This window comes from Antedon mediterranea, chromosome 6 (genome assembly GCF_964355755.1).
Source record: "Antedon mediterranea chromosome 6, ecAntMedi1.1, whole genome shotgun sequence".
NCBI lineage: Eukaryota > Metazoa > Echinodermata > Crinoidea > Comatulida > Antedonidae > Antedon > Antedon mediterranea.
The window spans coordinates 8,070,976-8,086,280 of NC_092675.1; the positions used below are offsets into that span (position 1 = coordinate 8,070,976).

Consider the following 15,305-nt stretch of genomic DNA (forward strand, 5'->3'; position numbering starts at 1 on the left):
ACGAGTGCCGCTCTGACCCTTGTGAAAACGGCGGGACTTGCGCTCAGAGTCGTCCAAACGGAGGCTACACATGTACATGTATTCCTGCCTACATTGGTGACAGATGTGAGACTGGTAAGTTATCAATAAATATCTAAACAATAATATTACACATCCATATGATTATAGTTGTGACTAATCGAAACATATTGTTAGTAGTAAAATAATACATTGACAGATATTATTAATCTTACAGATATAAATGAGTGCGACAGCAACCCATGTCAGAACGGAGCTACATGCATTAATTTGCTAAACATGTTTTGGTGCAACTGCGCCCCTGGTTTCCAAGGATACACGTGTGATCAAGGTACTAACGCTGATTTCATTCACCCAAAATATTTTGTAATATCGTAATCAGGCATCATGTTTAATTTTGAATTCAAGTTATTTAGAATAAAGCTTTGTAAAATATATACTATCTTTAATTGAGGATTAAGAAGCAGCATTTTGTATTATACCTATAAAACTGTGAACAATCCTTCATAACGGTGACTGTCTAGTGTTCCTGAATCTAAACCATAGACTTTAGCTCCCAAACGCAAGCAGACAATAGTTTGTAAACGTAAGTAACCTCGCAGTCAAAAGTTGTCTTGTGTAGACTAGGCTCTACTAGGAAACTTGATCAAACTTGTGTTTACAAACTGCGAGTTACCTTACATCAAGCGTGTAATAGGTTTACATTTTACATTACATTTCCAGAATGTAACCAAGCACAAACTGGTGACGTCTACTGCAATGGAAAAGATGACGGTAACTACGAATACCCAGGTGATTGTGGTAAATTTGTTCAATGTTCCGGTGGCGTAAGTTCTGTCACAACATGTGTACCAGGTTTAGTCTACTCTGTTGAGAATGACGAGTGCGATTATCCATTAACAGTTGGACCATGTGCCCAGGCTGCTCAAGTTGGAGACTTCTGTTCTACAAAGAGTGCTGTCGGCTTATACAAGGATCCATCAAACTGTGAAAAGTTCTACCAATGTTCAAATGGCAAAACGTATCACCACAGTTGTCCAACTGGTTTAGTATATAACGAAGTAGTCGAAAAATGTGACCATCATTCCAATGTACCCGGATGTGCAGAACCACAAATTAAATTCGATCCATTTTGCTGGGATAAAGATGATGGAGCATACGCAGATCCAAGAAACTGCAACATGTATTACTGGTGTGACGATCAGATAGCTTTTCATTATGCTTGTCTTGAAAACCAGGCTTATAATGCGTATCAGAATACTTGTAACAGAGAAAGTGGTTGCCACAGCTTAGAACCTCAATACCAACAACTAGACGCAGAATGCGAAACTGCTAATGGTTACTTTCCAGACAACAATTACTGCAAAGGATACTACGTATGCATCCTAGGCTCTGCCCAACGTCTTGAATGTGATGGAAATCTGGTTTTCAATCCACAAACCAAGAAATGCGACTTTGTTTCCAATGTTCCAGAATGTCAACCTGAAGATCAGTAGTTAAAAGGCGTTTACAGTCCATTTATAGGCTGTTTTTACAAAATTGTAAATCAGTTGTACAAATTACTGAAAAACAAATTACTAGGAAGTATGAAACAATAGGTATTGTGTTTCGGGGTATATAACAATAGAGGTATTACCGTAAATAATTTAAATTAGTTACATGCTATCATGTTGTGTTGGTAAAATTTAAAGTGGGTTAATTCAGTATGTTGCCTACTATATGCTGTATAATTTAAATTGTACAACTTTTAGTCCAGTTTTACAAAGTACTGACAAGTTAATGACTACGGAAGTATAAAACAATAGGTGTTTTGATAGTATAAAACAGGTGTGATGTTTCGGATATATAACAATATAGGTATTATTTAATTTGATTACTTGACATCATGTATGGTCGGAAATTTGAAAAGGAGATACTTATGTATGCACGTGCATGAGTATTTTGATTAATTAAAAAATAAATAATAAGATCGTTAAAGGTGTCTTGATAGAACAGGCCGACATATAATTAATACTGGTATTTTATAACAACGACAAAAATAAAAAGATAAGAATATAATGAGTATGTCTTGATTGAACTATACCGGAAATTATAACAATAGAGCTTCGCGATGCATGAATTGTGTGACGTCAAGCAAGATGTTAGTTTCACTATTTTTCAAAAAAAGTAAAACAAATAATTATTATTTCTAACTTTAAATTAACTTTCATTTTCAGTTAAATGGTTTACGTTTTACATAGAGAATTTGTTGTTTCCTTTTAAAATAAAACAAAACGGAGGTAAAGAGGAACGCTACTGACATCATGCATAAATTATTTTAGTGTGTATGGTAAAGGATGACTAAATAGAGGCACGTAAAAGTAATGAAATAGATTTTACTCGGACGCTAATCAAATCGGATCAGCGGCAGATGATTTCCCCATATTTTAAGTTTCCAGTACACAAAATATCGAGAGAAAATTTAGATTGTGATTACATTCAACTTCTTGATAAAAGCTCAGCTGATACTTTGTATAAACAATGTGAGGAAGAGATTGATTATTTTAAGGTGATCTTGCAAAGGTGAAAGTGTTTGGTAGATGGTTTAATATACCTAGAAAACAGGTTAGTTTCTCTTTATATTTCTTCATGATGTTAATATAGGCTACATACTATTACGTTTAAAATAATGCATGTTTACATTTTAATTACCGGCCTACCGCACTGTTTCCTCGCGATCTGTGTGAAAACGCCTTCTTAACTGTTACAAGTTGTAAACAATCCTAATTAACATCATGCATAATGTATACTCATGGTTTGAAATCATTGTTTACTTTCGCTCGCAACTATTTTCCAGACGAAATGTAATACAATTAATTTAGCTGTTAATTACGTAAAATTGTTGTTTTTGGCTTGAATTTTCGACTTAAAGTGAATAACTTTATTATTACTTTGATGTGGCCAATAAAAATTTAGTATATTTTGACCTTCATTTTTTTGTCTTTCAAGGGACAATACATCTTTAAATAATTGCTCTTATTACTGTGGTTGTTAATACAGTATATATTCACAATAAATATCGAATAAAGTATGTTAACGTTTAAAGATGTATTGTATCCCCCTAAAAACGAATAATGTGTTTGTTTGAATATTTTAATGTCACATAATAGTTATTCATTCGCCTAAACAATATTATTTACCTGAAAAATGTAATTTAAAGCAAAACAAGGCCAACAGCCATAAGTCGCGTGCTAAAACGTATAGTGATACCGGACCGACAGACAGACCGACAGACCAACCGACCGACATAGTGAACTATAGAGCCGCGTCTGTCGGTCTGTCGGTCGGTCCGGTATCACTATGCGTTTTAGCACGCGACTTATGGCTGTTGGCCTTGTTATCTATGGACGTGATTTACTTTATCAAACCAAAATGACCTATATTATTCAGTGTTAATATATGTTTTGGTATCGGAAAATGTCATAGTTTACATGCATTAAATACACTCATTTTGATAGCTAAACGATTTATATTCAACTGTAACCTTTCAGAAGACCCACTGTATCTATATATAAATTATGGTTCATTCTGACATAGGCGAGCACAATGCAAAAACTTCGGCGGTACAAATATCCGCCTTGGATACCTACCTGATCTATCTCAGATGTACCGCGAAACGTAGATTTGATAACATTAGTTTTCACATCGACGCTATTGTTCCATATTTCTATCTTAGGAAGATATTATAAAGTTTTTAAACAAAATTTATGATTTCAACAGTAGATTTTCAACTCAATTTCCATTCTTCGCGGGTCAAAGTAATTTCCGGGTTCACCTTGCAACAACCTGGTTTCAACTATTTTCTCTCTTTTATAAACAAGGGAGCAGTTAAAATAATAGATTTGACCCTAAAGGTAACTGGAAACAGGCACTTTCCATCAATCAATACACAGTGTCCCTAGGGACTCCCTTTGGAAGAAGGAAGAAAAAAACCGATAGTAAGGCTATGTTCAGACCCATGACGTTAGACCGTTTTAGCGTACAACGTTACTAGCAAGGTCACGTTACAAACCGCATGAGAGAAAACAAGGCCAACAGCCATTAAGTCGCGTGCTACAATGCATAGTGATACCGGACCGACAGACAAACAGACCGACAGACAGACAGACAGACCGACAGACAGACGGACCGACCGACATAGTGAACTATACTGACCGAAATTACTGAACATGTTTAAAAATGTTGAAATGTTTAAAAACATTTATATTTCTTTAATTTACACGTGCGTAGCCTGTCACTTTTGACGTGCTCGTATAACGTAATTTCGAGTTGAAAAGTAAGTCAAGAAAACAGAAATCGGGCAAAAAGAGTGCGCAATAACATTTAACGCGCAGTGCGCGCGCAAAAATCTGCGCACTCATGGCAATTTTGTAAACGCTTAAAATTGCCTGAAACGTACTCTTATTTCATCGAAAATAAATTTTGAACATTTTAAGCGCGCGTACGCATGCGTTACATGCGCTACGCACGTAATTGTATTGCCATATGATGATTTATGCCCTGAAATTTATGAGTACCAAATTTTATTTAATTGTGATTCATGGTTGTTAAGATATGATTACAAACGTGATTTCGTTAAATCGTGCGTAGACCGCGTAATTTTTTATTGCTTCACCGTGAAAACATAACCACATCGATTCCTGGCCATAAGGAATATACTGTGAAAAATTGACTTAGCCAGATTAAACTGATATCAAGATAAGGTCATAAAGGGATAAAACGCATAGTGATACCGGACCGACAGACAGACAGACAGACAGACCGACAGACAGACAGACCGACAGACAGACCGACAGACAGACAGACAGACAGACCGACCGACCGACATAGTGAACTATAGAGTCGCTTCCACGCGACTAAAAATGATTGTGATTAGTCTATCCAGTCCAGTCAAAGATATATATTCTTTGGTCCAGTCGGTTGAAAATAACCCTTAACTTGCTAATAAAAGGGACACAGCTCCCCTGGCCGCGATTTTTTTTTTCGTACATAAGTTGGGGACCCCCTCATGAAACGTCACAAAATAAACATGAATGTGCACCCAAGCGTATAGCAACAAGAAGTGATTACACAAGTGCGGTACGATTCTAGGCCTATCTCCGCGCTGTTGTTGCGGCGTGCGATTCCATAGAAGAATAGCGGCGTTTTGTGTGGATTGTCGAAATAATCAGCCTTTAGTTTATGATAGTGTTTTTAATATAATTTATTACTAAAGAATTACGTGTTAAAATTATAGTTTCTATTAATACTATTAGGCCTAGGCCTAATTATTAGTCTCTAAACATATGTCTATTCTAGTAGAGCTGTGTGTGTGTGTGTTATAGGTATGACACAATCCGAGTAATAAGTCAGCAAAATTAAACAATAAACATTACACAAAAATACATTTTTTATTCTCGTGGGTCTAATCTTCCCATCTCATGTGTTCATATACGCGCATTTTTAAAGTTCCTTTGAGTACATGCATTGTTTGATAATAAAATAGCAGAATTAAAAAAAATACAGTACACAAATTATACACATTCTTTATTCTTGTGGGTCTAAATATCGTTCTGATGATTAACGAAGGTGACCATATCCTAAAGTTTTCAACTTATTTGGTCACTTTCCTCACTCATCATACTTTTTTTAATATCTAAATATTTAAGTAAAATGTATATTGATATGTGTGGAAAACAATTAATAAACAAACAAACAATGGTACAAAAAATGGCATTTGGTGAATGATGAATTATATGAAGATATTATAACCTTTCATCATTCACCAAATGCCATGACAGGAATCTATTTAGATGTTAGTATAATAATGAAAAGCTCACGTTATAGGTTATTGACATGATACACATAAAACCGACTCCTTATTGTGGAAACTTTTCAAAGAACCTAACAAATATATTGATGATTATATCCCTTTATTCAAATAAGTCTTCCGGTTTCATTTTTTTGTGTTAAACTTATTGAACCTTCCACTGCATTCAAACGTGTATACTTGGTTCAAGTAATACACTATTTAGCAAATAGCTTGCAATAATTGTATTATAGATATAGTTATCATAAAATACATAAAAGGTTTAGTCTTGGTATTAAGCATTTAATCCTATTATATCCATTTTATTGGAAAGTTTTAAAAGATCCAAATATGACTATTCTTACTATTCATTTATTTGTATGATGTCCGTGTTTTTTACTCATAGTGACATAGGTTATTCACTTCAGAAGACGGATTCTTACAAAAGAGTCTAATGCTGTTATTCTTCCTATCTTATTGTACAATAACCTTTTACCTATCAATGTATTTGTGAGATATTTGATAATAATATAGAATCTATTATTCTTTTTTGTCGCATTGCTGTCATATTTAGGTATCATACGGTAATTATTAGTTTTCCATATATTTTATTTGTACTCCTTTACCTGGAAACATAATAAGAGGCCATTAACTCTTACTAAAAGACAAATCATAGTTATATAAGGAGCCGATAATCTGGTTTCGCACAAATCTTTCCTGTTATTCTCTTGATTTAACATAGAAGATATGTTCATGTTTGGTACTTACCGGTACTAATATTGTAAGCAATAATAATGCTAATCATAATATCACACGATAGGTTATTGACATGACATATATTGTATAAAAATTGTTGGAAAGTTTCCAAATAACTATTCATTACTATTCATTATATCTATGTGTTGGTATGAAGATTTTTCCGTGATTTTGTCGTAATATTTTACCTGGAAACCCATATTTTACCCAGATAGTTGGTCATTTACTTCAACACATATTTTGAAGACGAATTCTTACAAAAGAAGTTGATGCTGTTTTGTCTACCTTATTGTATAGTTACCTTTTACCTACTGTAATAAACATATTTAGTGACGCAAATAACGCAAGTAATATCTAGGCCTATAATAATACCATTAATAAAATCATTCTTCACACTTAAATGATTTATTATACCGTTTCTAAAAACGTAAATTCTTGCATATGTCACATGTCTATCATTTGGGTTTTATATTTTTGCCACATATTGTTGTTGTAATCCCTACCTGGAAACATAATAAGAGGCCATTCCCTCTACTAAAAGACGTATGGTTATAAAAGGAGCCGTTACTCTGGTATCGTACAAATTGATAAGTTTGATTCTCTTGATAAGTGACATACAACTTACAAGCAAGATGTTACTCCTCAAGAACAGCCTGTTCCTTCTATTCGTAGTTATCGGAGTTGCTCATGTCCGAGCATTCCCTCAAACTCAAAGTAAGTTCTGTGTATTTATTTTTCATTATGATACCATACCGCTACAGTCCAGACTAAGTATATTTATGCCATTATTACGATGTTTGGTGTTGTTTAAATTTAGTTCAGCTCATTAGCAATATTGCGATTTAAACTTGTAAAATTGCAATATCAATAGGAAGGGCTCTATGGTATCAATTACGATAGTTGATTTTCTTTAGTCGTCTTTATTTTTAGTTCGTCTTGTTTGCTTATAAATATCATTTGTTTATAGTTCCATGACTTAAAGAGACAGTGAACCTATATAACTCACAATCTAAAGGTCACAGTAATCTAAATTAGCTTTCCTGTTATGTTTATAATATATAATATATAAACACAGCAGGCAAAGAACATTAATTATTAATCAATCACCCTGTGATATACTGAAACTTAATTAATTAATTTGAAACGATAAAGATGAGGAAATCTGTGAGAATGAGAAAAATTCGCTCCAACCGAGACTCGAACTCGGACCGTCTGCTTGATATGCAGTGGTATTGTTCAAACTCGATTGGATAGCGACTCTTTAACATTCTCGGCGTGGTACGGCGGTACGGCGGAACAGCACTAGTCCTCAGTTGTACGTACGCGCAACAGAGATCAAATTGATACCCCCTCATATTTCAGTATTTTTATTTACGAGGCGGGATCTCCAAAAAGATACTTTTATATATATAAACACAGCAGGCAAAGAACATTAATTCTAAACCGCCCGGTGATATACTGAAATTTAATTAATTAATTTGAAACGATAAAGATGAGGAAATCTGTAAGAATGAGAAAAGTCGCGCCAACCGAGACTCGAACTCGGACCGTCTGCTTGATATGCAGTTGCCCTAACCATTAGACCATTAACATTCTCGGCGTGGTACGGCGGAACAGCACTAATCCTCAGTAGCACGCACGCGCAACAGAGATCAAATTGATACCCTCTCATCTTTCATCTATATAATATATATATATATATATATATTTTTTTTTTTTTAGTCTGTGAACTAAACCCATGTCAAAACGGTGGAAAATGCGAAGTTGGCGCAGTAGTAGGTTACAGATGTGTTTGTCTCAGCGGCTACAATGGTAGACATTGTGAGAAAAGTGAGTTTTAAATACTGTGGATGAAGGCAGCTTTAGAAATTTTAAATACCGAACATATTATACAAAAACATTTTGCTTGTTCAAAACTATTAAAAAAAATCGTACATAGAATTTCCTTATTAAGGCCCATTTACACTATGAGGATAACGATCGACGATAAATAGACAAATGTTCATTTTTCATACATAAAACAAAAGAAATATAAAAACTTTTCATTCTAGAACTATAGAATAACCATCTATGCTTCCCTTGATGAAAATGATATTTTCACACGTCCAATCAAATGACGTCATGATTAGTAATATCGTGACAATACAACGATTTTATTGTTTTTATTTATCATGACGTCATTTGATTGGAATTTTAAAAATATTATTTTGATCAAAGAGAGCTTAAATGATTATCCTATAGTTCTAGAACGAAAACCTTTCTAATTTATTTTGTTTTATGTAAAAAAATGCATGTTTATATATTTATCGTCCTTCATTATCGTCCTAGTGTAAATGGGCCTTTACACTGAACGTTTTTTTTCTTTTTGGTGGGGGTGTCCCACATTTATTCCCATATGCATAAATAGGCCAATACAGATTAAATAAATAGGGTTATTACACTTAATGGGAAGCATTAAGACATGGCATACCAAATTAGCGTAGGTAGCCTATTTAAAAGCTTGCACTAATTCCCTGCTTTTTATATTTTCATTACAGAGTGTAACTTGCTATTTTTTTCTTAATTCATTACTTTTTGTTTGTGGGTTAAGAGTCCTCTACTACCAATTTCTAAAAATGTATAATGCAATAATTTATTAAATTTTAATCATGTTATTATATATTGTTTTAGTATTATTTTTTTAATAACTGCGAATTTTGGCATAACTTCATTTCTGGTGTATATAGTATTGTTTGTCTGGTAATGTCTTAAAGTGTATACTTATACTGAATGCTTTTTTGCATTTTTTTTCAATAGTAATATTATAATATTAGGCTTACTAAAATAAATAAAATACTTCGTGAATTTCTGCGCGTTTCAGGTCATTCTAAACATTTTCGATTTTTTACGTTGCGCGCGCACTTTTGCGCACACAGCTCGTAAGCAGCATAGAAAAGCCGTTTTTGCAATTGATTTTTGCTTTTCACATCATCTGATAGAAGATTGCATTAATTTTGATGAACTTTAATTGCAAAATAACGGCGCAGGTACACGTTGAACTTGAATAATCGTGTGTTTAAAAATGGGTAATTTAATACAACCTGTTCAATCCAGAATATGGCTGGTGTCCTCCATTTTTTTAAAATTATTATGGAAGCTGATGAGTTGTAGATATGAATTAGGCCTAATGTAAAATGTGTACCTACCGGATGTTTTGACTTGATCACGCGAATTTTTAAAACAGGATTTTGTCTCTTTTGCACTATCTAATCCCATTTAATAGAGCACATAGCGCTCATGCGTACCTCATTTCTCCTAGATTTTAATATGATCTTGCTCAATCAATTCTCTTTTACATAAGTTGCAAACTTATTTAATTACGCAAGGTACTTAATTTCATCCATACAGTATATATTAATCTGTTATAGCTTCTCAGAATGAAAAATGATCCACATGACTTTTAATGAAAGCTGTTGATTTGTAGATCAGAATTCATATAAAAATGTTGTCTATTAGATGTTGTGACGTCATCATATGGTCAGTGGAATTTAAAACGTCGGATTTACATCCTTTCGTAAAGATTTGTAGCGTTTAAAAGAGCGCACATATCGCTTTTACGTGCCCAACATTCTCCAAATTTTTATGAATGTAATTATTTAGACAATTATCTTCTAAAATTGTTATCTTTATTTTTCATTTTGATGAGGTCATCATGTTAAAAATTTGAATAGAAAATGGATCTTGTAATTTATAATATGTTAAACTGTATATAATATATTCAGTGTGTTCTGTAAAACTGTATACTGTATGACACAAAATAGACACAATTCATCACTGTGTAAACAGTTACTTCATATAAAAGAAGTTGAATTAAAAATATCGGTATTATTTATCGCCTTTCTTTTTACCTTCAAAAATTCAATCTTACATTCAATTTATTCCTCTCTTATTCTTCCTTTTATTACCTATTGTAATATTGTCTGGGCCAATAATTTTAAATCAAATCTCGATCAAATGCATAAGAAAGGCCGTACGCATTATGTCTGGCTCGCCACCCTTTGCTCATTCTGATCCCCTCTTTTATAATTTAAATTTACTAACTGTTTATGACATAAATTACAACAATATTATCTTTGTTTACGAAGCTTTGAATTCTCTTCTTCCATCCAATTTATGCTTTTTCCTTAAAAACTCAGATGTTCATTCCTATTCTACTAGAACCTGCAAGAAACTTCACCTTCCTCAGCCCAAACTTACGTTGCATCAACACAACGTCCGTTATAGTGGTTTTAAATTATATAATGACCTTCACTCCAGGACAATTTTCTCTCATAAAGCCACAAAAATGTCTTTTGTCAAAATATGATTTATAAAATTTGTTTATACCATCCTCAGCTTTTATATCACATGATTGTTTGTTCTTTTTTTTCGCTTTTTGCTTGCTCTGTCCTGTCTGTGTGTTTGTGTACATTAATGAATTTGTAATTTTCATTTATATCATTCATTTAGGGCTAGCTCACCTCAAGGTCTTTTGATTAATAGAATTTCTGTTTTTCATCTGGCTTTACTTTCTGAGTTTTGCCCTCTTCCTTCATATCACATATATATTTATATTGGATATTTGTTCTTATTTTTATGTGGAAGAAATAAATGTTGATTTGATTGATTGAGTGATGTCATAGGATGGCATAATCATTTTGGCGTTCATATTTTAACGTTATGTGCCATGTTGCGTTTGCGCGGAAAACCCGAACTCGTCACGGTGACGAGTTCAAATCCAGTTAGGCCTATTGTTCTTCTTTGTTTCTTTCTGTTCAAATTTTGTGTAACAAATATTTTTCAAATAAAAATAACTTAATCCTGTTAAGCTTTCCAACGTGATCACTCATCAGTGACGTCATTTATACGCCATTTTGTGAAATCACATTATCAGTCAAACTAACCCTGTAATATCCACAAACTTCGATCTGAAACGCTAAATTTTGTCGTTGTAAAAGACAAAAATGGAACAATAGCGTAATACTGAAAACTAACGTTATCAAATCTACGTGTCGTGGTATATCAAGATAGATGAGGTATGTATCTAAGGCGGAGATCTTCCCCAAAGTTTGTTTATTGTGCTCGTCTGAATTAAGCATAATATATATATGTAGGCCTATACGCTTCGCTCGCGTACCATCTAGGGGTCCCCACAGATGGTTCTCGAATACAATAGAACCCACGGGGACATTTTTGGGACACTAAACAAAAATGGAAGTGTCCCTTTAATCGGGGTATTCGGAAATAAAGACAAAATGACGAATACTGGATACCACAAAGAACAATCAATTGATGTGAACTGGGGATTGGGCGGCACGGGGGGGGGGGGGGGCTGGGTGGTGATGGAACCACGGTAATAACGTTGATTGTATTTATACACAGTATAAGAACCACACTAAATAAATACAGTAAGAAATTCGGCGATCGGAAACGCTAGCTCTTATTTAGTAACAAATTAAACTGTAGTCTACCTCTTATTAAGGTAGGGATTTTCATACAGTTTACTAAATATTTAGGGCTAATCATCGATTGCGGTGTTAAAATGCCTGGAAACATTTGTGTGAACAAAACTGGATCGAATTTCTGTCATGAGTACTGATTTGACGCCTAAGGGATCTATCTAGACTTATTTTTCAAATAAATGTACGTACCTATCAGATACAATTGTCTTGTGTCGTATAACAAATAAGTACTGTAATAGTTACTGAAGTTAGTATTACAACCTTGTCAATGAAAACAAAAATATGTATATGTTTATTCACTTATTTATGAAAATGCATACTATAAAGTTTCGTTTGTCTGTAAAATGATGTAATCAAGCTGTTTACATGAGTAATTAAAAACTAAAGTGTAGTTGGAGAAAAGAAACTACGAAGCATGTTTATGTTGTGTTGTGTGCCGTTATGTTTTCACCATTGACAGCCATTGGAGTGGAGCTGTATCATGGAAGTTGGTGTTTTCCTTCCAATCCCAAGGTCCGGGGTTCAATCCTGACTAAGTGCCATATATGGTTCAATCACTCACACTCTTTCAACTGCACTCCCTAAGCCTCAAATGAGATTTAGTTTCTGCATGATGCCTATTATATACTCTACGATAATCATTTGATTTCATAACTTTTTATTTGATGTTGTATGAGTAGGCCTAATAAAGTTTATTTTGTATTCTTGTTTATGTACGGAAACCATGCACACATCAGTAGGCCTAATTTATTCACTGGTTGCAGATCGTTACTGAAAACGTGAGCTAGTTATAGCCGCAAAAAAAAAAGATGACCTAGTTTAGTTCTTATAAGCCTAACGACACTCCCAGTTTGATGAATCTTTGTTTATCGGTCATGGATCTAAAATATCCGAAAGCCATTTTTAATGTTGATTAATTTTACTGTTCTGTATACAACACCCGACACTATTTTTAATCTAAGCATTTGTCTAAATAATGCGCCCTCTATTTACCGAGCAATTTGAAGCTTCAAATACAGATTGGAATGTTCCAATGTTTTAATACATTTGTATAAACGTATATTAAATCTGTCAAAATAGTATTTTTAAAGACAATCGGTCTGTCTTCAACATTATGATGCTGTATTCGAGCTGTTCAACTGGTTTTCAGCTATTAAAAATAATTATCGTAGGAAGCATCCTCGTATTATTGTGTGCGGGAATTTTTCAATCCCTTAGACAGTGTAAATCACGATCAGAAAACACCCTTACTTGGGAGTTTTATAATGTTTGCTGATGACATTAAACTGTATTTCTTGTTGATTCTTCTTTACATTTTTGGTAACATGTTGTTATATTGTTGAAGTGATAGACTTCTTAAATGTTATCGATGACGGCAAAGCCCTTATTACTATGTATGAACGTCGGTATTTGTTGCTTAGTTTTGTAGTATTTGATTCGCTTTCGGGAATTACAATCTGCCAACTACAATGAGTTTTATTTCGTAAATTTGGTGAAGTTCCTAAGTTGCCTCTTCTTGCTGATAGAAGAAAGTTTGTGGCGTTTATTTGTCTTTAATTTCTCTACGAAATAACTTTTTAGTAACTAGTCTAATATTCTTTACTATACTTTCAGAGCTTGGAGATCTTCTGTGTGTCAATAAACCTGATGGTAAACATCCTTACCCAGATTCACGTAAAAAGTATCTAGTATGTGAAAATGGATATTCTGATGTCAGAATCTGCAGAAATGGTCTCGCCTTCAATGATTGCGCCCAAGACTGTAGAGAACCAGACGTCACACTATCCTGCTTTTGCATCGGGAAGTTGGACGGGAGGTATACAGATCCTTCCAACTGCCATCGATACTATAGCTGTTCAAATGAGGCTACATCACATGATTACTGCGCTCCTGAACTAACGTACAATTCCTCTACTGGAACCTGTGATGAATTGCCAAAAACAGGACCACCAACGTGCTACAATGGCGTGGCGCCATTTTGGCTTGGTGGTTGACATGCTTGACAAGCATGATTTTCTCATCCTTTAATTGACTGTTGGGTGGTATAAACTAACATTATGAATATAATAAAATTGGTATGTCATATACCGGTACTTAATCTATTGACTAACTAAATAAGAACAACATTTCCGATGAATGATAATTCTAATGGTGTTAATAATATATTCTTGTTAATATTTTAGGTTTAATAATATGACCTTTCTCTCCACTGGAGTAAATCCAAAACCAATGATAATATGTATTTTCATGTTTTTTTCTTTGTATTTTACTGTAGCAAGGTACCCAGGTTAATAATATATTTTTAAAAGAGATGCTATCAAAACATGCATTATTTCAATCTGTAAACTTGCAACATTCGTATAATCTGTTTAATAAATGTCAATTATATATACTATTGGGATTGACTCACAGCTGTTCCCGCTATGCATAATTTTTCTGAAAAGTCCAGCGCCCTCAGACGGAGGAGAGTGGTAGCAGACGACGTTCACAGTGATTACGGAAACCGCGCGAGCCTTGAATTCTATTTACATTGTCAACGAAATCGGCGATTATGATAACACTTTTATCGTCGAAGTGTAAACATCATATATAAACATTTTGATTAGCGTATTCATACATGTTATTATAAAATAATCATTCTACCTAAGATTTAGGGTGAAATATTAAATAAATTATTATAAAGTGTATTTTTTCTAAATAAATCAACGACTATATATACGGAAGTAAAACAATAACAACGATGAACAGCGCCACATAGTTGTAAACAACGTAAGTTATTAAAATTATCCTTGAATCTGTACTTATTTTGTTTGCAATCCTAATTATTAAGTAATACTATATTTACTATGTGATAAATCAATATTATATAAATAAATAGGTTTAGGTTTGGTAAAAAAGTGACGGTAAAAAAATTGAATAAATCGCCCGAATGTACACCTCTCTTTCCGAACGAACTGTGTAACGGTTGGGTACACACGAATTAGAGGCGCGGGGATGACCGCGCCGAGCATACCTAATATGCTGGCCTAAACTCTAGGCCTAGGCATTGATTGTTAAGTTATTTTGTAGTCTACCTTGTCGAAAGTTGAAAGTGTTAATTTTCTGATATATCTATATGTTTATAAATTATTTTGTATGTTGCAAGTAGGCTGGTATGGTAATATTTATTATACTGAGGTAGGCCTACATTTTGAATATGTACCATTGTATAGCCTATTACTGTA

General features: G+C 33.7%; 1 protein-coding gene across 1 annotated transcript; it reads left to right on the forward strand.

Annotated features, from left to right (window-relative positions):
- The first annotated feature begins 2,574 nt into the window (after positions 1 to 2,574).
- LOC140050984 (protein obstructor-E-like) lies at positions 2,575 to 14,463 on the forward strand. Its single transcript, XM_072096033.1, has 3 exons — positions 2,575 to 2,622; positions 7,121 to 7,315; positions 13,696 to 14,463. The coding sequence occupies exons 2-3, from the start codon at positions 7,147 to 7,149 to the stop codon at positions 14,073 to 14,075; spliced, it is 549 nt and encodes a 182-aa protein (XP_071952134.1). The 5' UTR covers positions 2,575 to 2,622; positions 7,121 to 7,146; the 3' UTR covers positions 14,076 to 14,463.
- Positions 14,464 to 15,305: the final 842 nt, after the last annotated feature.